The sequence below is a fragment of the Gavialis gangeticus genome, unplaced genomic scaffold (assembly GCF_001723915.1).
Source record: "Gavialis gangeticus isolate Ggan-Ray unplaced genomic scaffold, GavGan_comp1, whole genome shotgun sequence".
Classification (NCBI taxonomy): Eukaryota; Metazoa; Chordata; order Crocodylia; family Gavialidae; genus Gavialis; species Gavialis gangeticus.
In genome coordinates, this window is record NW_017728991.1 from 13,520,245 (window position 1) to 13,543,968 (window position 23,724).

Genomic DNA, 23,724 nt, shown 5'->3' on the forward strand with positions numbered 1-23,724 from the left:
CAGTGGTGCTGGCTAATTCCACATCTCAACAATGGAAAAACCCAGTGATCCCTGTGAATAAGCCAGTTTCTGTGTCCTAAGTCAGCCCTTGGATTTCCTCCCTTTCTTGAGACCGTCTCGCCTCTGCACAAACTCCGTTGGGGCTTTGTAGCCAGCCTCAGAGGTGGAAGCCTCAAAAAGCTCACAGTCCTGCACTCAGCTCGCAGTTGTTTGCTGCAGCCAGGACCTGGCGAGAAACCAGCTCAAAATGTTCCATATCCAAACCCCACCCCACAGCTCCTCCCCAACCTCTTCCTCTCGCACTCAAAGATGGGGAGACCGAGGGCTCTTAACATCTTCACCTTATTCCCCTGGAAGGGGACAGCGTGAAGCACCTGCTGTGTTTAATTCCCCTCCTCGTAACTCTTCTTTGCAATCATTATCCCGATAAACACAACCACTTGAGGCCCCAGGCCCTGCTCCCTCTGCATTTCCACTGGCCGGATACTACACTGCATCTTCCCAAGTCCCCACCATCACCTTCCCCTCTCCACACTTCCTTCTCAGAAGCCCTAGGTTCTGACCCAGCCCCACATACCACACTGGACTCACCACTCCTCAGGAGTATAGCACAATGGTCACCACGCCTCTAAGTTATTCTGGCCATCTCTAAAGAGGCACCCTCACCATTTCATCAAGGTCTCAGCCACCATCCCATCCTCAGTGACTGTGTATGGCAGAATCCCAGCTGCTGCCCCCCGCACTCCAGTCTGCCCAGAAGGCAGTCTAACAGAAATGTCTCGGACATACCGTTTCTCCCCATTACTATGGCACCATGTGCTAATCCTTCTCCAGACAGGGTTATCGGGCTGCATTTAGCTCAGCAAGTTTTGCTCTTCAAGGGAAACCACCTGAAGCTCTGCAGGAACTAAGACTCTCCCCACCATACCTGCTGCAAATTTAGACAGCCCCTACACATGGTCAAGATCCTGAAGTCCCGCATGGCACTAACATCCACCTAATGCAGGTGCAATCCCCACAGAGTGCAACGATGAACCTTCCCCAAATCTCCTACAATTATATTTAGTCCTTGCCAAGAAATACTTCAACTGAAGTCAACAAAAAGTTGGGCAGAATAAGGAATTTGACCTTTTGGGAACAACAGGGAAAAGGTGCCTGCCTGAATGTCTTCTAAGTTTTGGATACTAATCCAAGATACAGCTCTGTAAGTACTAAGCACATGGAAAACATCAGTGCAAGAGGCTAGAAACTGCGCTAGTTAAGTGTCTGTTAATGACCCTTCAATATCTCAGTACTTCAATACCCCAATACTGCTGGTACTGACATGGGACAACTTTGTTCTCCTTTAGGTGCATCTGGATTCCTGTCTCTCAAGACCCTGTTCTCCATCTCTGAATTACTTAGAGCCTTGCTACCACCTGATTCAGTGGGGAGTGAAGAAATCCCCAAATCTAGGCAAGCTCCCTGTTCCCTGTGTCCGTTCACCTCCCTGCTCCAGTGAGAAAAACTACCTCTACACAGTCCCTTTTTTTTTTTGCAGCACAGTGTGAAGACGCTCCTCTGCTTGGTGCCAAGGAGTTAAATTCACACTGAGCTCCCAAAGTCAGTTGCTTCCAAGTAAGAGTCTGGCTGCTGCCTGTGGTTTGTGGGAAGGGATTTTGTTTTTTAATAACATTATAAATAGGGCTGTGTTCAGCTTGCTGCAGACACACTCACTTTCTCTCCCATCTCCCTCCTCCTGCTGCTGCCGCTTCTCTTTCCCTTCCTCCCTTCAACAACCATCCCAGTTCTGGCCATGGACCGGTCAAGCTTCTTCCTCTGCTTACTGGTGTGCCTCCTTCCCGTTCTCCAGGCATGTCCCCCAAGCTGCCACTGCCACGGTGGGGATCTCCAGCACGTCATCTGTGACAACGTGGGGCTGAAGAAGATCCCGAAGGTGCCAGAGCAAACGCGGCTTCTCAACCTGCAGCGAAACAACTTCCCTGTCCTGCCGACCAACGCGTTCAGGGAGATGAAAGGGCTCGTGTCCCTCCATCTCCAGCATTCGCACATCAAGGAGATCTCCAGTGGCGCCTTCCGGGGACTGAAGCAGCTAGTCTACCTGTACCTCTCCAATAATGACATCAGCATCATCAAGATGGGAGCCTTTGACGACCTGACTGAGCTCACCTACCTATACATGGACAATAACAAGATCTTGGACTTGCCCAAAGGGCTTCTCTCACCAATGATTAACCTCTTCATCTTGCAGCTGGGCAGCAACAAGATCAGAGAGCTGAGGTCTGGGGCCTTCAGCGGTACCAAGGACCTGCGCTGGCTCTACCTCTCTGACAACTCCATCTCTTCCATCCAGCCTGGGGCCCTGGATGACGTGGAAAACCTTGCCATCTTCCACTTGGATAAGAACCAGCTGAGCACTTATCCCGTGGCTGCAATGAGCAAGCTGAGGGTGGTGGAGGACCTGAAGCTGTCTCACAACCCTATGAAGGTCATTCCTGACAACGCCTTCCAATCCTTCGGGCGCTACCTGGAGACCCTCAGCCTGGACAACACAGGCCTGGAAAAAGTAAGTTCCTTTCCACTCTCTTTCTTTTTAAATAAGCAGCATAAGGTCAAATCCTCTTCTCCTTTACATGCTGCCACTCTAAGGACTTTCATCCTGATTTGCACTCATGCAAAAGAGAGGAGACTCTAGCCACTCGTCTCAGCAGAATGGTTTAGTGTTAATAAAAATGAAGCTGAAACTCTGAAAAGGTCTATGGGAGAAACTAAGAAAGGGAGGGCTCTATCCTCCTGGGATCCTTGTTCTCCACAAAACTGAGATCTCCTGGGCTGGGCTCAGAATGGTGGCATGTTCCACCTCTACCCAGGAGCTGCACCAGTCCAGTGGGAAATGTAGTCTGGTGCTTTAGAATAAACAAGCAAAAGGAGCCCCCAGCACATGGGAGGTGGGATGAGAGAAGCAGCTGGCCCATGCCTTCATTAGCAGGGCACAAAGACTGGCCGGCTGGATGGTCTTGTCACCTTAGTTCAACCTGGGTACCTGCTGTTGCTCAGACGTGGGAGAGTCCTCCAGACAGGTCATGGATAGGAGCAGTTTCTTACTGACGCGTTGCAGACAGGTAGATGGGGCAGACACACAGACCTTCACCTTTTTCTTCCTCCTTCCAACTTTACACGTTATAAAGAAAGGTTTGTTTATTGATGATCTTACCAGAGAAACCCTTGCAGTGTGCTACAAAGAAGCCCATTCAGGTATCCCAGCAAAATACCCCTCTTCTTCTCCTGGAAAAGAGGCATGACCTACAGGTAGCAGCATCACACTCAAGGAACTGCTTGAAACAGAGCCCCTAGACTGCCAGACAGGGGTGCAAGGAAAGCAGCAAATCCAATGCAGGAAGATCCCCTGCGAGTAGCAGTGTTCTCAATGCCCGGCTGAGATGTAAGCAGATGGCACATATACAGAGCAGCTCACAGCTTCCCAGGATACCACAGCTGGAAGCAGAAAGATGAACACTCCAGCAAGAAGACATCCCAGTCTCTGGTACAGGAGGAACGAGAATATCCCAGTGATGAAACAGAGCACCTTGTAGCAAGAGAGAGCTACCGCTGTGCTGTGCTGGGGTGCACCAGCTGTCTGCATTTAGGAGGACAGACCTGAACAGCAATACAGCACTAGCAAAAGACTTGGGACTTATACCACAGCCAGGGGATGAAGGACCAAGTCCGTGTCCCAGAATGCCAGACTAGGAAGCTAGAAGCTGAAATGTCTCCCATCGAGGATGACAGCACAATGCCACCTACTCAATATTTGAGATTTTTCCTGTTCTTGAGATGATGGTCCCAGAAGGATGGGTGTAATCAAGATTTCATTTATGAGAGGACACCCTGTAGTGAGCGTATTGCCCAGTGAGCATGTCATCCTCCAGGGATGTCACTGCTGTAGGCATCAGCTCAGTTTCTATCCAGTTTTACGATGTGCACATCAAAAGCTGCAGCTTAAATGCAATACCTGCTGAAGAGGCCCAAGAACTTGTATCTGAATTACCTGAAAAAAACTGCAAGTCTTAGAATGGAGTCATGTAGATCTTGAAACAGTTTGAAGAAAAGCTGCTTGGAATAAGAATGGAACTGCAAGAACTGAATTCAAATCTATTTTAGTCTTCAACCTGTAGCAGATACCTTGGCTGGCAACAGCGTATGCAGCTTCTAGGAGGTTGATGTATTATATCCATTCTCACTCTCTGTCTGTTATACATACGGCGTTAAGCTGCATTCGTGTTTTAACCTGACTAGTCTAGTTCTGGAACCTGCTCATCCCTCCCATCCTTTCCGTCATGATCTTAATACTGCTAAAAATATAAAAACTGAGAAAAAGGCAAACCAAGTATTATCTAAGCTGGCACACTGCTTCTTTCAGATGGAAGGACCCCAAACCACAACACTGATATAAAATATATATATAGGAATCCTTTCATCCAGCCTTCTAGAGTGGAATGCATGGCTGCATAATAGTCACACATCACACAGCTCCTTTGCATGGGAAAGTGGAGAAGAAAGGCATATCCAATGAAATGTGCAGGAGTTTAGGAAGACAGAGCAACTCTGTGTAGGTTAATAACCCTAACTTCGTAAAAAAGAGTCCTATCGTCACTTAATGACCATTTGTTGACAAGATCTTTTCTGAAATATGGCATCCCCAACATCACTGTACCTTCAGGACATTCATTTATTCCAAGAGAGCAGTGCCACCTAATGATCAGTCCTGTTTCACAGCTATGGATGTACTGAAGCTTTTGTTTCTAAGTTACAATTTTTTTTCTCATATCTTCCAGAGGCTTGGTATACATAAGAGCCAGGGGTGAGCCATTTTGCACTGCTAGATGACTCCCTCATCACAAAGGCCACATGAGATGTGACATCATCATCATGTACTTTAAATGCTGCCAGCATCCAGGCTGTGACCCCTTCTCCACAAAATACTGTGCTCAGCTTTCTTTCTGGAGCTGGCTGGGTTTGTCTGTGGAGCTGCAAGTTGGCATAGCCAATTGGGTCTGAAAGTAATCTTTAGCAGAAGTCCTCCCATTGTCCCAGTGCGAATCGAAGAGAAGAGATCTGAAACACGCTGGCAAATCTAGAACTTGGAAAATCCTCCCATCTCCACTTCTATATAAGTTACTACCATAATACAAGTCATTAATAACTAATAATAAATAACTCATTCATCATGGATGAGGCTAACACTGTGGTAGTTTCCAGCCCCGCCATGAACGACCCATGCCCCCAGTGGCTGAGGGGCACAACGGCGGCGAACAGGGAGCTCCCGCAGATGCTGCCAGCGCTGTAGGTGGTGGAAGTGAGCACCTACCAGGAGTGCACTGCCATGCTCAGGGGGTGCATGTGCACCCACATGTACCCCCTATGAACCCCTGACCCCCACCACCAAAAAAAACCCAATACCAGTTGCTAAAGGGGCTTGGGACCAGATTATAGGTGCTATAAGAACAATAATCATGCACCTAAATGATGACTCATCTTGGAGGATCTCAAAATTCATTATCAGTTAAGCTCTGGGAAGAAGCAAAGTAGCTGTTTAAATGTCATGTGACAACACTTTGGGACAGGAAAATGAAGGAGGAGGCAACACTGGAATGAAGCCCCAATGGGATCTGAGGTTGTTGGAATGTAAAATCTCTGTTTGTTCAGTAATGAACTAGAAAGGATGGCCCCAAGCTGCATTTCCACAATTACCTGCAGCATGCTGGAGGCCTCCCGTTCAAGCACTTATCCAACACAGTGCTGCTCGGTTTGGGAGACCTCACAGGTCTGAAGCTTAAGAGATGTAGCAGCAGGCCCCATCCTTCAAGCTTGCAGCTAAAAGCAGACTCCTGGACCCAAACTGAGGGGTCATTTCAGAGAACTGCACCAGTGAGATCTTCTAGCTTGAAGTGACAATACGCAAACCACCATTTGAACTGGAGAGTTTTCTGTTGAGCCTGATACGTGTCCTCTTCCCTCCTCCTCCTCTTCAGAGGCCGTGGGAGGAAGAGGACAGTTTGTTATTGCCAAGAGAATCACCCTTGCAGTCAACAGCTTCGTCTGCAACTAGTGTCCTCCAAAGATTGTCTGTGTGGATGGGTTTGCGTTACAGAGGGACTTTTCCAAACTATTTGACAAAGAGGATGGTGAGGGGGAGAAGGAAGAGGCTATGTGGTGATGCCTAAACAGCTGGCTTTATCTCTGGCACAGGCAGCATTCTGCTCCCTGGTTTGTGAAGAGGACCTGCTTTTTCAGCCTGCCCCCGGGCTGTGAATGCACAGATTTTGCAGCATCTCTGGCAAACGACCAGGCAGGAGAGGAAAGAGAACGAAAGAAGTGAGGAGGCTGAGAGGCTGGACGCCTGCCTTGCTGTTCCTACGCTGCTCTGAAGCCAAGTGTAACTTTCCACTCAATGTCCACTGGGCACTGCCAAAACCTACAGCCCCTTCAGACTCCACAAACACCGCCTCCATCAACAGTTCCACAAAAGAGAAGGCGACAGGCACTGGGAGAAACTCCAGCTTTGGAAAGGTTTATACATAGGGACATGTCTCAGTCCAGTTACCGAGGTGGTGCATGGCTCAGGAACAAACGGGACAGGCCAGACTGCAGCTTTTCTTTTAGGGTGCAAGTACGTGGCTGTGAAAAACAAGTAGTAAATGGGAAGGAATGGTCCCATCACTCTTGAAAGACTGTGCCCTCTTCCTTGCTCTCTGTCCTGTCTCCTCAGTCCTTCCCCTTTGCCACTTCTTCTCTCCAGCCTCACTTCTGTCACTTGAGCACCTGCTGCCTGGGGGGGAAGTATAGAGAGAATACCCTACCCTTGCTTCGTAGTGATCTGCATCAGCCCTTGTGCTTCAGTTTACAGATCACGCCTTTTCTGGAGTGACCACCCTGAAGACGGTCCATCTCGAGAACAACAGGCTGACCCAGCTGCCCAACAACTTCCCATTCGGCAAACTGGAGAAGCTCACCCTGTCCAACAACCCCTGGCACTGCTCCTGTCAGCTAGCTCCTCTGCGCAAGTAAGGACCTATTCTCTTCTCTATTTCTCCTACTCAGTCTCATTGCCCAAGTCCTGGTCAGAGCTACGTGGCTCCCATCCATTTGGCGGAGGGGAAGGTCTCAGTGAGTTTTAGCTGGCTCTGGCTGACCAAGTATGGGGAACAGTACTGGTCAGCTGTGCCAAAGGAGACAAGCCCCATGCCAATACCTTGCACTAAGATGGTTACCAGTTTCCCTGGAACCTTTGACCAAGTGACTGGCCACTCGTGCCCTTCTGAAACTTGAGGTGGTGGTGGGGGGGGCTTTCATTTGTCCTTCTCCAGGTGGTTGAAGGCCAGCCGCACCCGCCCTGATGGGGCCTGCTTCTCACCAGCTCAGTACCGAGGACAGCAGATCAGAGACGCTGCCGTCCTCCGCAGCTGCAAGCTACCTACCAAGCGGTCTAAGAAAGGAAGTCGCCATTAAACAGGTAAGAGCCAACCACACCCAGCAAATAACCTCTGGCCTTGTCTCTTTTCTTGCCAACTTCAAACAGATCTTGGTGCCAGCCAAGTCAACGGGACTTTTGTTTTCACTGATACTAAGGTCTGAGCCCAAAACAATTCATCCATTTATTTGCGGAGATCTACATCTGAAAGTCTCTGTTTCCCTGCCAACAGTGGATGGCACCACAGCTTCCTATTGCAGAGGACTGAGGCCAGAGCAGCTGCAATGAAGTCAGCTCAGTGAAACAAACCCAGATATAAGGCCAGGCCACAGAAGGCAAGCAAGAGTAAAATGCCTGGGGGCTGACAGACGTGCAGCTCCCTGGTCTAACTCATGGCGCTTCACTGAAAGCGCCATGAGTTACACCAACCCTCCCAACCAAACAGACATTCACTGTTGGGTCAGGAGGGTGGGGGAATTGAGCTCTGCTTTGGAGCTGATCCAGTCAAGGAGCTGCACATCTGCAGTTTCTCTCCCCTAGCCCTGGCCCACCCACTCCCAGCTCCAGTGGTGCCTACACAATGGGAGGAGAGGAGCAGGGAGGGGAAGGAGCTCGGGCTGGAGTTTGCCCAGCCTACCCTAGAGTGGGGGCAGGTTGACTGGAGCCCCAGGTGGCAGGAAGCTCCAATCCACCTGCTCTTCCCTGCCCCCACGTGCAGGCTGGGCAGACCCCATCCAGAGTTCCCTTCCCCCTCCCTCCCATTGTAGACAGCACCAGGGGGCAGGGATGGGTTGCATCAGTCCAGCCACACAAGCACACAGAAGTTAATGAAGGCACTCTGCTTTGGAGCACCTTCACTTGAACCCTCATATCATAAGGCTTAATTTGTCACATGATGGGGGACTTTTAAAATACTCTACAACCATGCACTTCTGTTAGGGCACAGCTGTGGAGCACTTTCAAGGGGCTGATCATGCGACAAATGTAACTTTGATCTGTGCCCTCTATTAAGTATCAGGTCCAGTACTTCTTTGCTATAGGCCCTATGCAAATAATGGAGTTAATTAAAACAGCAATAATTTGGCCCACGGTTTCTTCCTGGTTTGGGACCACAAGGCTTTCATTTACTGAAGTTTGAAAAGTATCTATTTAAAAGATATTTCTGAAGGGTCTGGAGAGATCAGAGAATGAGGGATGAGATATTCAGCCTTTTGCCTCTCAGTCAAATCTGGCCAGTCAGTAATGGCCAAGTCACCGCCACCCCACAGTTCAGGGTTTGTGTGAAATAAGCTGGTAACCACCATGTCGTTTCTAAGGGAGCTGGTGGTCTCAGCACAAAAGGAGGCCATGGAGCTTGAGCTAATCTCATGTGCTGGCAAAAACCCCTCAGGTCTGGTTTAAAAACACATTGGCAGGGAACAGCTGGGAAAGTTGGAACAATGCCTCTTCAGCCTATATCAAAACAGAAGCCCTCGCTCTCCAGACCTGCCAATCCAGCACCTTCCAACAAGCTATAGATTTACTTCAAATGCATGAATTTATTTCAAAATAAGATCTTTGCCTTGGAACGTGGCGTCCTCAAGCCAGAGCTGAGTCCCAGGGAAGGGAGGGTTGAGGCAACAAACTTTTTGAATCTAAAACTCCAGGCAGGAAGCAGGAATGCCAGGGCAGAGAGGAGAAAAGGGGAAGGTGATACAGAAAGCAGGGCTGACTTGCCTCTAAGCCAAGAGCCTATTGAGCCTTTCAGGCCAGACACTGAATATGCAACTGCCTCCCAGAGCCACATTCCACACGGCTGAGGACTGGCCAGATGCAGAGACTCTTAAGGATGCACAGAAGCAAGAACCTCACCAGTGCTGCCGCTCTCCTTGCCCATGCTTCATCTGCTGCTTGATTCTGTCTGTTTGAGGGCCAGATCTGAACCCCCTCCATTAATCTGGGTTTGGGTCAGGCTCCTGATAAGGTCCTGGAAGGGAGAGCTCCTCTGCTTCTTGGTTGCGTAATGGGCTGTGGGCCTATGGGGCCCCATGTCGGCAACACTCATCTCAATCCTCTCTAACAGAACGGGATAAGGAGCAGCTTCTGGAGCCCACTTGCAGGGATGGTTCCTTTCTAGACAGGGACATGGACAACAAGATGGAGAAAACAAAGTGCATGGCCCTAGTGCCTTGGAGATGCCAGATCCTCTACCTCTTAGGGTAATGTTATTTCTGCTGGCCTAATGGAAATCTTGATAGATTATAGATGGAAATCCCAGCTGTTCCATACAGAGAGGGTAAACTTCCACGCTAGAGATGGAAACGTTATTTTTCTTAACCACAATGATTATTTTATGAACACGCCAGTCCCTTCTTAGCTTTCTACCCTTCCTGACCAATTGCCCTCCCCAGTAACAAAATACTGTTGATGATAATGCTCTGCTTTTCTAGAGCACCTTCCCTTCAAGGATCTCTGTCGCACTTAGAAACATTGGTGAACTGCTTCTCACAACTGGCAAGGTGAAGCACTTATTCCCATTTTACAGGTGGGAAAACTAAACACTTTTGAGTGCAAGTGCCCACAGCTACACATATACTTGGATGCCTTTGCCTGGATTTAGGTGGCATGCTCTTTTGAAAAATGAATTCCTGTAGCTCCCTCTGATCTCACTGGAGTCATGGGTACACAGGGTCTCTGAAAGTCAGAACACTTAGTGAGATATATAGGGATGCTAATTTAGAGGCAATATCTTTTTAAGAGTGGCTAGTGATTTTTATGTGCTAAATGAGACACCTTTATGGGGCCTGGTTTTCAGCTGGAGAGGGTGTTTAACACAGTCAAAGCAAACACGCTGCTTTGAAGTGTCTCAACTTGGGCACCAAAAATCATTTGTTGTGCTGGGAAATACAGGTTTTAGGCAGCTGCTGTTAAGGCAGCAGAGTTTGAATAGTTTGGGTGAGTTTCTTAAGAATTAACAAGCAAGTTAGTGGAAAAGTCAGGACCAGAATTCCTCGGCCTCAATTCCAGCGGGAGTGGTGGTGGTAGGATCTCTGCAAGAGAGGCCAATACATCTCTTGACTTGGAGCACTTCATTTAAAGACCGTTAAAGAGCCTTGAGGCACCTTAATCTACTTGAAGACCCTTTAACCATAACAATTTGTTTTCTTTTTTCTCAGTAGGCCCCACTTGGCTAGTCCTGGTGACTGCCCACTTCAACCAATCACAAAACTACTGACTCCTTCCAAGTCCATCCTTCAGCTTCTTCCACCTATCAGGAAATATTTCTGATGTATCCAAAACACCTCCAGCCTTCTCAGTCCCCGCTTCTCTGCAGACGGCAGGACGGAGTACATCTTTTCAATCTTTTCTGACATTATGTATTTTTAAAGAGTCATTTTAAACTAAAACTATGCATGACCATGCTAAGACAAGCTAACCTAGATCCTGCCAGTAAAGCACAGTCATCTGCCCACAGACAATGATGTAACCAGTGGCCCTGATTGCCCCCATCTCTCCTTCCAGTGGGGTGGACACAAATGGAAAGACACAAGGGTTTCTCCCTGTCTCTGCCAGCAGGAAATTCTCCCTGTCTCTGCCAGCTGTTGGAGAGGAGGTATAGATTGAACATCCGCAAAAACTACTTCACCGTTAGGGCGGCTAGGAGCTGGAACCAACTTCCAAGGGAAGTGGTGCTGGCCCCTACCCTGGGGGTCTTTAAGAAGAGGCTGGATGCCCACCTAGCTGGACTCGTTTGAGTCCCATTTCTCTTTTTGGGGTTTTTGTTGTTCTCCCGCCCTGGCGGGGGGTCGGGCTAGAAGATCTACTAGGTCCCTTCCGACCCTTAATCTATGAATCTATGAAATCCTATCTCAACTCTTGCAGACAGAATCCTCCTCCCACCTGAGGAGTCGATCCCTGCGGGTCAGGGCTGAGGACCATAGGGAAAGCCATGTCCAAGAGTCCATGGATGCAGAGAGGGAGCTTCCCTGTCGTTCCAAAAGGAGGCACTCTCTCTCTCTGGGTCAGGCCTGACGTCTGTTAGTGGAATAATGTTGGGGAACCCCCAACACTAAAATAGTTTGGAGGCTCGATTCACTTCTTGCCCCTCCCAAGCAAGAGGCAAGGTATGCATTACGTTGCCCTGTATTTAGGGAGTGACCTGGCTCTACCTTCCTCCTCCTTTGCCTCCCCCAAACCCAGAGAACCCAGTGAGAGGCAGAAAGATGACTGTGGTTTATCGTCCTGGATTTTACAGCACCACAGTTTCAACTTAACTGCATTTTTTATCCTAAAGATTTATATAAATATATATATATATTTATTCCTCTGTAACTGAGTGTAAATGACCTTTAAGGGGATAAAAAACACCTCCTCTTACTTCTATATAGAAAAAAATGTATATTTTCTTATGTACATCTTCTGTATAAAGCTCTTGCTGCAAAGATGAATTCAGCTGCTCTCCATGTGTCTTCTTGAGATTTATTCCAGAAATGGTTTAAGGGTTCAAACACCCAAATGAACGCAGGACTTAACTCCTCTTATCCTACAAGCCAAGAGAGGTCAAAGACAATTTGGAAAGAAGGGTTTTATTATTATCCCTGTTGTGGTACAGAGATAACTGAGTCACTCGCAGAATAGTGGCCAACTGGTGATAATGGCTGAATACATGTGCGGGGCTCAGCTCAGGCTTGCTATAAAATCAGCAGCTGCTACCTGATAGCAATTCATGGAGTTATGCCAAGGCACAAGGTTCGAAGCTGAGTCCTAACAGCTTCACGGGAAAAAACCAAGGCTCTCCCTTAAGGCACCACCCCATTCCAGCCTGCTGCCCTATGATCCCAATCCCTAGGCGCCATTCAGTTCAGAGCATACACCCATCCCTATAAAACTGCTGGTACCGGTGAGTTCTGCTGGCACTGCCAGCAATAACAGGAGAAATCTGACTCCCGACCCCACGTGTTTTCCCGTCACCACAACCCGTTTCCTCAGCCTTCACAAGAAGCCTGGCACAGAGGTAGAATAACTGCTTTTCAAGTAAAACAAAATAGACTCCCTCACCCATCTGAGTTATCCCAAATGAGTTTCTCCAAAGAAGATGGAATAGGATTTTGGGGCATCCTCTGGAGCTGACTAACCAGGATGAGACAGTGCCCCGCTCACCCAAAGAAGCTGCAAAATCAATCAGTTAAACTCCTAGGGACTCCCTGAATGTGGATAGCTTCACTGGGTGTTCATGGCCAGGGGTGTGGGTGCACATGGGTGTTTACTGATGGAGAAGCCTGCCTTTCGGGTATGTATACAAAGGGGCAGCTGGATCCGACTGCCCTGATGGTTCAGAGTGTGACTATTTATCAGGCTAGAGACCGAATGAGTGCAATCCAAGAAGCAACAGGACAAACAAGCATACACATACACGTTTGAGTCAGCAAGGCCTCGTCCACAGCGCTTATCCTTGAAGCATGTAAAACAGGGAAACAGAACAGTTTACTACCACTCAGAAACAAAAAAAGGAATCTCAGGGTGCAAGACAAGTCTTGCCCCCTGCATATAAAGCTCCCCCCTTTTCACCAGCCTTACCCCCCAAGCCTCTTATCATTTAGCAAGTAGCTGAGTCTATACAGCTTCCCATATTCCTCCCCAGCCTGCCTAGACCTTCAATCATCCCCAGCCCAACCTTGTACCCCCTGCACAAGACTGGAAACCCATGGGCCCTCTGCCCCTGATCACATGCAGCTGTGTTAGTTCAAGGAGGTTTTGGTCCACTACTATGTTGACTTGTACTTGTTCAACATCCCACTCAAGGGAAGGATGCCAGTGACCCACAGTCTGACTCACCACAATTTCTTTCATGTTCATCTTGGTTATAATCTTCCTCATGACCTCGGGAGGCACTGGGGACCCGGCGATCGTTCCTGAAAGGAGGGCGGGGGGAAAGATGACTGCCTTGGAGACTCTTCTTGCCCAGACCACCTCACTCAAAGGGTTTTCCATCTCAGTGCACCGAGGTGCACCAGTTCCTGCTCACAAGGTTTAGCACTTCCACGAACATGGATACTAATTCATTTAGAAGCAGAGCCCCAGCATGACACTAAGAGCTGGGCATTTGCTTGGAGAAGCTGAGGAGGTAATACAGTTTATATGGTAGGACAAAGATGCTCCAATTACAGCCTATGGAGCAACGTTATCTGACCCATGGGTCAGCTGTGGCAATTACCACTGACACTACTCCCCCACTGCCAAAATCCTAGACATGTGAGGAGCCTTGGTGGCATACCTGGGGGGAGGAGGTGAGTGCCCTGCCTTGCTATGCCTCTGGGGAGCCCCATGGGCTAGACGACATAGCCCCAAGTGCTGGATTGGGCCACAGACCCGCTCTGCACACTAGTTCAATCTGGCCTGTGGAACAGCTGCACCCACTCCCCGGGCCCCTGGGGCCAGAAAGGTTGGACACCACTGTTTTAGGAAAGAAAAGAAAAGATTTCAGCACAAGTTCACACAAAGCCGAAGCTTTGTAAATAGAAAGTATAAGTCCAGGAACACACACTCCTTGCAGGGGAACACTTCCAGATACTGCCCCACCCCTGTCAAGGAGTTTTTATCCTAACCTTGTCCCTCTCCAGTGGGAGAGGAAAGGTGACTCTTACCAGTTGAAATAGCTCTAATCAAGGCTGGAGTGCAACCTTCATGCTCAAGCTCATGGGACAAGATGAACTGTCTGTGTATTTAATGGACTTGGAGAAACAGGCCCACTCTCAGCTAACAGCCCGGTCCATGTCCTTGTAATGCAGACGTCACCAGAGTCTCCGGGTACAACTGTTACCCACAAAGGGCAGGCACTCTCCACAGAGATTTGGGTTGCTTTTTTATACAACAGAAAAAGGAAACTCTGGAGTACTGCACATTTTCTGTGGTTTTAAACAGGCATGAAAATATAGCTCTGGTAAATTGAATAAATTCACTGCCCATCACACAACTGCTCTTTTTGTCTTAAGGAACGTATACCGAGTACAGTATGCCAGGCATGTACTGCCACATGTTGGTGGATACTGGTATGGAAGTCAATGGGCCTGCTCCCAGCATACAGCGTCCACTTGCTGTTTCCAGCAGACAAAACAGCTGGGTACCTCTTTCAACCTGTCGGGAAACTGCTCTGAGGAAAGGAGAAAGGGTGCTAGAAATACAGAAATCATAAGGAAAGCTCTAATGTCAGGCCTCAAATTTAACAGTGAAATAAAAAGAACAAGCAATGTGAATCTTTCCTCCTCAACAGCAGTTTTCCTGGACACCTCAGCTAATAACCAGGGATCACGGTTTCTCTGGCCAACACCCCCCCCTCCAATTTTTGGATTAAAAAACGTCACTCAAAATCCACATTTTTTCCATAATTAAAATGAAACACCACTATAGTGACTAAAATGAAATCATTTTTCCACGATTAAAGTGAAACACCACTAAAGTGTGTTTCACTTTAATCATGGAAAAGTATGGATTTTGTGTTACTTTTTTAATTTGAAAATTGGGGATTTTTTTTTTTTTTAATCCAGAGAAAACCAGGATCTCTGCTGATGACTGTCCAGCATCCTTCTTAGAGGAGCTTCAGCATGGGTTTTGCTGTTGCCATTTGGGGATTATTTTTTTTTTAATCAGAGAAAACCAGGAGCCCTCTTAATGACTGTCCAGCTTCCTTCTTAGAGGAGATTCAGCATGGGTTTTGCTATTGCCATTTGAGCACCTATACTTACCCCCCCGGAGTGTCGAAAGGTCGTAGCTGTCGAAGTCGGGCTGGGCAAGCATATCTATAAACATGGTTGGAGTGCCATATAAATAGGAGCACCTTCAAAGGAGGGGAGAGAAAAAACAAAGCTGCTGTTACAGCCCGCCGCAGTATGGACCCAGCACCCTGCTCCCCACCACCCCTGCGTGAAGCTTTGGAGAGTAGTGCAAACTTGGGGTTATTGGATTAATGACTTGATTTTATATTTAGGCAGCAGCAGTGCTTCCACTTTACAACTACCCAGGAGTAGCACCCTTGAAATGCAGCCATTTCTGGGGTGCAGCAAGGCCTAGAGAGAAAGGGCAGCTGGTTATGCACAAAGACCCAATCCCACTCACTAATTGCACGGCAGCGGCACACCTTCCAGCCAAGTCAGCTGGGACCAGGGGAATCACTGTATGCTTGTGACTGAGACAGAGATGTCATAAACCTGAGTGCAGCTGAGACAGGACTCAGGGAAGACAGAGAAGGAGAAAACGTGACTCAGCAAGAGTCAAGGGGAGCGGGGAAGAGAAAGGCCAGGAGCTGGGGCTGCCTGCCAGCAAAGGTGACGCAACAGGCAAAGGCTGTGGAGCTGCCTTGTAGCTAGAACACACAAACGGGTTCTCACTTCTCTCGAGTCACCGCCTCCAGCGCTGCTTTCCCCTCAAAACTGGGAGATGAGAAGACGGCAGTGGGGCCATGCACAGCCATCACCATGGACCCTGCAACCGACCCCAGGCAGTGGTAGAGCGGGACAGGGAGGACAAGTCGGGAGTTCTGGGATCAAGCCAAACAAAGCAGTGAGGAGATAAGACCTGCTCAGGGTCTGAATCATCTTGCATTAAGGAGCACATGGGCACCTCTCTCTAAACCACACATCTCTAGAGCTGGCTGAAGCATGGCCTTTCCATGCCTCTGCAAATGTCTGGAACAGACTGCAGAAAACCTTGGTTATTTGGGGGGTTTATTGCTTTACAATTATTTTTACATTATTTCATGACATGCCAGTAACAGCAGAGTAACAACTACAAATGCCCTAGCAGAATATAATAGAAAACCCCAACTATGGCACGGATCTTTTTATTTTTTAAATAATTTAGGGCAGCAAATACTGACTGAAGCTTCACCTCTTCTTTTCCCAGATCCAAGTCTTCCCCATTTGTGAGATTACAATCAACCATGCTGTTATACTACAATGTCAGAAGTAAGCATGTCTAAGGTGAGATGAAATAACAGCAAAGTAAATGGAAAGATCTCATTAAATAAACTTTGAAGTAAAATTGCAAAAAAAATTCCCTAATTTTCTGAAACTAAAATGGTCCAAAAATGAAACCAACCAACCAACCAAAAATCCAACATATTCAAGTATTTTTCCAAAAGAGAATATATTTAAATAGTCATTTTTTTCCAAACGTATTAACTTGGGGGTGGGGGATACATTCCAAGGAAACTTTCAGAATCAGCTCTACTGCAACAGCCATTCTCATCCAGGGTGCTATAGCATCCCAGGGTGCTGTGAGATCCTTTTTAGGGTGTTGCAAGATGCACAAACATTTACATATGGTTCACAAGATAAACCTAGAAATTTCAAATAGGAATCCAGTGTCAAAAGCACTCTGACCTGCAGTGCTCTGAGCTCTCTGCAGTAGAAGGAAAGCCCTATTATTTTTCCTGTGATCACGAAAGGAGTGAAAGCTAAAAGCTGGCATTTTCCAAAGGGCGTCTTGACTCTAACGAGGGTTTCTTTGGGTCTAACAAGGTTGAGAATCACTGATCTACAGGATACGAGTGCAAGAGATTGGTGCCAGATCTAATGAGCTGAGGACTGCTACCTGAAGACTGAATGGCTAAGGTGCATTAAGCCCAGTTTTGTGAAGGTGCTTCCTGCTGCCATCCAAAAGGCATACCCCTCCTCCATCCTCAGTGATTGGGGTTCCCCTTAAAGCATTCTCTCACCATCCCTAACCCCCAACTTAGAGCGAAAGACCCCCTTTTGCTGGTCAGAGATCTACCTTCTCCGTGAGTTCAGTCCCACTTTGGCACAAGCAGCACCCATCCCCAACCTATGCATCCATCCAGGAGACTCACCGATTTAGAGACTCCTAGTCTCATTCCGATCAGGTTTGCATTATTCACAATGTTGTAATGGGAGAGAGTGGCCCCTTTAGGGCTTCCTGTTGTACCCTGGGAGACAGAGAGCATTATGAGATTCTTTCTACCACTCTTTCAGGGTGCGAGGTGAAAAGTTTCCTTGTGGGGATGCCCCAACTTGGAGATTTTTACAGCGATCTGGCCCTTTATTCTCCATCCAGACATGGTGGTATCTGAATGGAAAGCACCACAGTTGTAAAGTGCAAACAAAATACGTTAACTATAGCAGAGATCAGAGTGTAATGATTTAGCTGATAAGCTTTGCTGTCAACCCCTAAGAAGTACTGAGCTATGGGACTGGAAAAGGAAAGGGGAAAATCTTAAATTATCTTCTCAATCTTACTCCGAAGGGGTGAAGAACAGCGTTCACCCTCTGTGCTTAGCATGCCCACATCGGGTCTGGTGCCATTCACAAGGACCAGGGTGTTGGGTGCCAGCTGCAGGGCAGAGCAGTGCGAGGCACCTACCGAAGTGAACTGGATGTTGATGGGCTCATTATAGGACAGAGTCTGCTGAATGTCTCTCAGCTGCTTCATATGGCTGCTTTCCGCAGCCTGCATCATTTCGCTCATCTGGAATGTGCCTGGCAGCTTGGAGTCCAAGGTGATGACAACTGATAGATCAGGGAGCCTGGCACAAATAAAAACAGGCAGAAGAATGGATTGTTTGATATCTGTGGGTTATCAAAGGTACACTCCTAGGAAGGACCTTACCATCTCTCTTGGCACAGGATGAAGTTTGCTAAGAGGGTCAGAGGGGATAGTGAGATAACCCTTCTATTTAGCAAGTCTGGAATGCATATTATATAAGACAAGCTGTGTGTGACAAAACTGGGATCCCATATCCATGGCTGAGCTCAGTCTAAATGAGAGTTCGCTCTATTTCATGGGGAAGAAATTGTATGATTGGTGGCTGACTTCAAAGTGGATAAAAGAAAGGGGACCAATATTATCAGCCAGTGGTCTGGGGTCTATTTGGTGTTCAGATAGCTCAGTGATGGATGTCACAGAGTACTAAATTCTACAGACAGAATTTGCTTGGGACCTTTTCCCCTTGGGATTATTCAGTAGCTCCATCACTGTGCAGGGATGAGGACATAAAGCAGAGCATGGCTGTGGGGCTGCCGAGAGGATTTCTGGTGCATCTTACTTACATTTTGCTCTTTATTCCTCCTGGACTGGATTTCTCTAGCTCAGGACAAGCTTGCTTCAGGATCTCATAGTATTTCTGTGATTTAAACTGAGTGGGAAATACCAAAGCCTTGCAGCCAACCTGCAGGGGGAAAGGGAGAGAGAACGAGAGACTCCATCAAAAGTCAGGCTAAGCTAAAACTCATATTATCCAAGAAATAATGAGTAGGCTCCGGCACTGGAGAGGGCACAGCACTGGCAGCCACTGCTGATGGAAAACCTCATGGCCACAGAGAAACTAAATGCAAGAAGCTAGGTCCTTAATATGATGACACATGGATTTTCTTCAAGGCTGGCTGGTCTACAAGCAAGTGTATGTTACAAAGACCTCATCTTTAATGAGCTTTAACACTGTGCTGGCATCGACCTACCAGGAGCTGTGCTGTAAAGTGGCTTAGAAAGTCACCAGACAGGAAAATAACTGGTTCTTGCAGAGAGAAAGGGAAGCAGCACTACCCCTCCCGTGGGAGGGAGCCCCTGCACCATGCTGGACGACATACAGTGGGATCAATTTTTTTTGTGGCTCGTCAGAGCAGCAGCCCTGAGACCCAAGGCATGAGCTCACTTGCAATGAGATTTAATATGATCTTTGGTGTAGGCAGATGCAACTCCATGGACTTTAGTAGAACAACACCCACTTATGTTGGCCTAGGATGTGTAACCACTACATTATACATAGAATCATAGGAATGTAGGGCTGGAAGGAACCTCGCAAGGCTGTCTACTCCAGCCCCCAAGATCCTCCCTGACTAAACCATCCCAGAGAAGTGTCTGCTCAACCTGCTTTTGAAAGTTTCCAAGCATGGAGAATCCACAGCTTCTCTAGGTGCCTGTTCCAGTGCTGGACCACTCTTCATTGTCAAGCAATTCCTCCTAATCTCCAACCTAAATTTCTCCTGGTGCAGCTTGAGGCCATTGCCCCTAGTCCTGTCCTCTGCAGCCACAGAGCAAAGCCCACCTCCATCCTCTCTGTAATCACCCTGCAGGCATTTGAAGACTGTTATCAAATCCCTCCTCAGTCTTCTCTTCACCAGACTAAATCACCCTTGTTCTTTCAACCTGTGCTGACAAGTTTTGCCTCCCACGCCCCTAATCATGTTTGTAGCCCTGTGCCGGACACTTTCCAAACTGACCACATCGTTTTTGAAGTGTGGGGTCCAAAACAGAGCACAGTGAGGAGGTCTCACCAGTGCTGAAGACAGCAGAAGAATTACTACCCTTGATTTGCAAGTGACACTCCTGCTAATACAACCCAGGAATGGAAGACGGAGCTTCCATTTCCAAAACTCCTGCTGGCACTCAAGGTGACAGTGATATGGAAGGAGCCCAGGCCAGGGTTGAAACCAGCTTTAATACTGAGTTGATCAGTGTGAAAAAGAGAGCAGCTTGATTTTCCTAGCACGTCCACTGATTTTATTCACTCGTTCCAGCAGCACTACTCTCAAAAGAGGTGAATCAAGCTCTGGGACTTGCACTGTCGAAGCCTGGCGCATAAGCCAGAATGCACCTGCATAGCTGCATCTGCACGCTCCATGGCTTTACCCAGCAGACACCTAATTTGCATGTGCAGCTGTGGGTTTCCAGGCCTGGAGCATTTTGCTGAACTCTTGCAGTTTCCTTTTTGTTAGCAAGACAGCAGAACAGATTCTGTGCTGCTGACTGATACCAGGCTGCTGCCTCTGTCACTAGAGCAGCGTGAATTGCTGACTTGATTGGTGTTTTTGTCCATTTGGTCAATCAACTGGAAAAAGAACCATTTAAATGTTTTCAGTTCGGGACAACACAAAATTAAGAACAAAAAATAAGTTCTCTCAGCAAAACGTAGAAACCCAAATATTTCATTTTGGGGTCAAACAAACTTGCTTTTGTTTTCAGGTTTCCTAAGCTTTTGGAGCCCCTTAAACATGTTGACTCTTTTTTTCAAAATTAAAATATTTTTTCTAAATGGCAAACTACATTTCACTTTGATACAACTGGAACAAAACAATTACAGCGATGAAAATGAGAGCAGCATCTGACCCGCAGAGGCTGAGATAAAAACAAAAGGCACATCTGCAGGGGAGGAAAAAGAAGTTGCTACTGTTCCTCCAAAGCTGATCAGAAATGAAATCTTAGCTTGAGCTAGATCAGGACCTAAAACATAAGCAAGAAAGGCAGGAGCATCATGAGAGCTGTCTGATGCCAGTAAAGCGAGGTCTCAGACCCAAGATCTAGGGATAGCAGAGCACCCCCTCCACCTTTAATTTAGCTCTACATGCAGATGCCCTATCTGATCCTTCTTCTTCATGTATGGACTAAAGAGACTTCAAGGAAGGAAAAACCTAACAGAAAATGGCTAAATCTGGGAAAATGGAAGCCAGGTTGTGAGAGGAACGTAAATGGTTTATATGGAGGATGATTTGGGGAGATCAGGTTGGAGCACTGCTGTGGGAGAAGGTCCTTTTTTGGCTGCCCCCAAATACCCCACTTCCACGTGCTCATGGCATGGGGGCAGCTGGTGGTGGCACGTTGGCTGTGTTTTCTTGTACTAATCCTTTTGATTGCAAAGCCAAACAAGCCAGACCAGTGCAGGGAGCTCTGTAAGCCTGGATGGATTAATTTGATCCAAAATGAAGGTTGAATAGACTTAATCCTTTGTTACCAGGGATAAGAAATTGGATCAGCTTAGTCACCCCTGGTTATCCTGGGGGTGTTACAGACAGCCTGGGAAACAGTCCAAAGCAGCTCTGAAAAGAAGGCAGGCATGAGGGCAGCCTAACCATGGCCACAACGAGCGGATGGAGTAAAACACAAAACAGATTCAAATGGAACTAAAGGTGGCTATAGAAGAAACACCACATGGAGCAATTCCTCAGGACTATGGAGGCTGACACTAAAGAGGCTTTTCTCCTCTCTAGTGTCATTCTGACCCCACTGAAGCCAATGGGAGTTTTGCCATTGTGATCCTCACTGATGTTGCCCTTCCAACTGAGCTTTCCGCTCAGCAAGCCTCCCAAAAGGGAAGCTCACTGCTGTGTCCTTACTAAAAGAGGCTTCCAAAGAAGCGCAAGGTTATTGCTTTTCTAGTTAGGAAACCTCAAGGGAAGAGTCAGCGGTTGAAGCCTGCTGCTCCTACTCCCCCAGCAGATCAAGAGGACCTGTTGCGGTTGGATCATGAGGCTTGGCTGTCGTTGCATTGACTTGAGGAAGAGCATTGCTTCATCAGGCTTGCTAACCACACACCTGTTCAGGGAGTGGGTTTGTTGCCCTTAATGCTTTGCAGTCCGAGAGGACTGCTTCTCAGACAAAAGCAGCTCTGCAACAAACCCTTCGTGCCTGCATGGGTTTTCTTCAGCATCTAGTGCAAAAATGACCATTGGCAGAGAGAGAGGGCTCCAAGGCAGGCAGGCGGAGGTGGGAAGGTAACCACAGGGAACAACAATAATTGAACGAAGGGAATTCATTCCAACTATTCACATTCTGCATGCCCAACCACTGCACAACAGCACTCCCTTCATCCACCCCCCAGCCCTGTTCACGCAGATCGCCCTCTTAGCAGCCTTTCTTCCCACTGCTTGAATTCCCCAAGTACCGTAATCAGAAGTTTGTTTCCTAGTGCTGTTCCCATGGTTACCCTCAGCCTTTGACACACTTCCATTTCAAAAGTAAGTGGCATTAGTTGCAAGAGGTCCACAGTACCTTTCTGATCACAAACTCCAGCTCCTGGGCCTGATAGGCTGGATTCACAGACACCTACACAGAGGAAGAGATGAGAGAATTAATCTAAGCTCTGAAGATGCCTTCAGACTCCACCTTTAGACCACATGCTCCAAGAGAAAAGAGGAGAAGACACAGCTTCTTTCATGTATTTGAAAACCAAGTCTAGGAGATGCTCATTCCGAAGATTTCAGGGTAACATGGGAAGACAACTAACTGATCTTTATTTTTACAGTGTTACAGAGGCCCAAAAGCTAAGTGATACAGCATCATACAGATATGGCCAAGTCAGGGGTAGAAACCAAGCTTCCTGACTCCCAGGCATTTGCCCAGTCCACTAAATTATGGTGATCCCAAATTCTAGGGGCAATTAAGACTCCTTACTGGACAACAAATAGGATGGAAACATCACACAGTTTATGACTCTCTCTAAATGCAGCCTGGCCACCAGAACTGAGTTGAGCTATCAGATTCATACATTTGGCAGTCAGCCAGTTGAGCCCACTGACTCACTCTACCCCATATTATATCTTTTGAATGATATCAGCATGGCTGATGCTGTACAAAACTTCCTGGATGACAGAGTCCATCAAGCCCTTGTCCCAAGGAGATCATTGTCTAAATAAGACAAACCATATGTTAAAGCAGCAAGTGATACCATCATGTGATGGCTGAATCTCAATGGGGGCAGACAGCATAGTTACATATATTTAGAGTGGTCCCTTTCTCTAGGGACACAGAATGAATTCAGGATGGATTTGAATAGCAAGTGCTTGGCTGGGTCACCAGGGCTGTATCTAAGGATGTTTCCAGCTTTTTCATGCCACCATTAATTGTAAGGTACATCATGGGTGAGCTAGTGTCTCATTAGCTTGGCATCCTGAGTTACCCAGGAAAACAGGGTGAGGATAACAGCTGTATGGACTTTGTTGAGACTGTGACTTCAGCTCCTTCGATGCATTATTTTATTTAAGTTATTCAAATCCCTGTGCTCCTGGTTTCACCCCCATCTCCCCTCTTTGCTCTAAGTGAAAAGTACAGGTAGCTCAAGATGAAAGACAATCTCCTTACCAGGATGATTCCTGCCTGAGCAGTTGCAAACTGCATTAGGACCCACTCATACATGTTGGGGCCCCACATTCCCAGTCGGTCACCCTTCTTGAGGCCAAGAGCCAGAAGCCCAGCTGATGCCTGGTCCACCTACAAAAAATGAAAAAAGCAATGTATTCCACAGTCAGATAGGGAAAAAGCCCCATTACGGTGGGGTGCTCACAGTCCACATCAATATTAAATCCTTTGAGCATAATGTCATTTTAGCAGCCATTTTAAGAAACTGAGACTGCACATGCTGCAGCACTCCTGTACAGACTGTCAGTTTATTACTTAATTACTATCATATTACTATAAATGATGCATATGCAGAAATCAAACTGCCTCCACTCACAGGTGATGGAACGCATGAAAGCAGCAAATTCGAAGCA

At 47.5% G+C, this 23,724-nt stretch overlaps 2 protein-coding genes across 3 annotated transcripts in view; one reads left to right on the forward strand and one right to left on the reverse strand.

Annotated features, from left to right (window-relative positions):
• The window catches only part of ACSF2 (acyl-CoA synthetase family member 2), a 46,172-nt gene that overhangs the window by 10,898 nt on the left and 11,550 nt on the right, over window positions 1–23,724 (reverse strand). The window contains exons 3-10 of the mRNA XM_019517611.1: window positions 23,315–23,443; window positions 22,226–22,279; window positions 18,511–18,629; window positions 17,825–17,987; window positions 17,295–17,390; window positions 15,835–15,983; window positions 15,193–15,284; window positions 13,286–13,362 (exon numbers count right to left, since the gene is read on the reverse strand). Of these exons, the coding sequence (XP_019373156.1) occupies window positions 13,286–13,362; window positions 15,193–15,284; window positions 15,835–15,983; window positions 17,295–17,390; window positions 17,825–17,987; window positions 18,511–18,629; window positions 22,226–22,279; window positions 23,315–23,443 (879 nt within the window). The remainder of the gene's footprint in view (window positions 1–13,285; window positions 13,363–15,192; window positions 15,285–15,834; window positions 15,984–17,294; window positions 17,391–17,824; window positions 17,988–18,510; window positions 18,630–22,225; window positions 22,280–23,314; window positions 23,444–23,724) is intronic.
• On the forward strand, window positions 648–11,029 carry CHAD (chondroadherin). Of its 2 annotated transcripts, none has more exons than XM_019517630.1 (4): window positions 648–2,566; window positions 6,901–7,064; window positions 7,368–7,513; window positions 10,630–11,029. In XM_019517630.1, the coding sequence occupies exons 1-3, from the start codon at window positions 1,796–1,798 to the stop codon at window positions 7,507–7,509; spliced, it is 1,077 nt and encodes a 358-aa protein (XP_019373175.1). In that variant the 5' UTR covers window positions 648–1,795; the 3' UTR covers window positions 7,510–7,513; window positions 10,630–11,029. The 2 variants fall into 2 exon arrangements, with proteins under 2 accessions (XP_019373175.1, XP_019373168.1); XM_019517623.1 differs by having other exon boundaries at window positions 651–2,566; window positions 10,627–11,029.

Excerpts from the sequence above, each read along its gene's own strand:
- CHAD (XM_019517630.1), top strand. The coding sequence starts at position 1,796 with ATGGACCGGTCAAGCTTCTTCCTCTGCTTACTGGTGTGCCTCCTTCCC. Across the intron at positions 2,567-6,900 it reads ACAACACAGGCCTGGAAAAA|TTTACAGATCACGCCTTTTC; the intron begins GTAAGTTCCTTT and ends CTTGTGCTTCAG. Across the intron at positions 7,065-7,367 it reads CAGCTAGCTCCTCTGCGCAA|GTGGTTGAAGGCCAGCCGCA; the intron begins GTAAGGACCTAT and ends GTCCTTCTCCAG.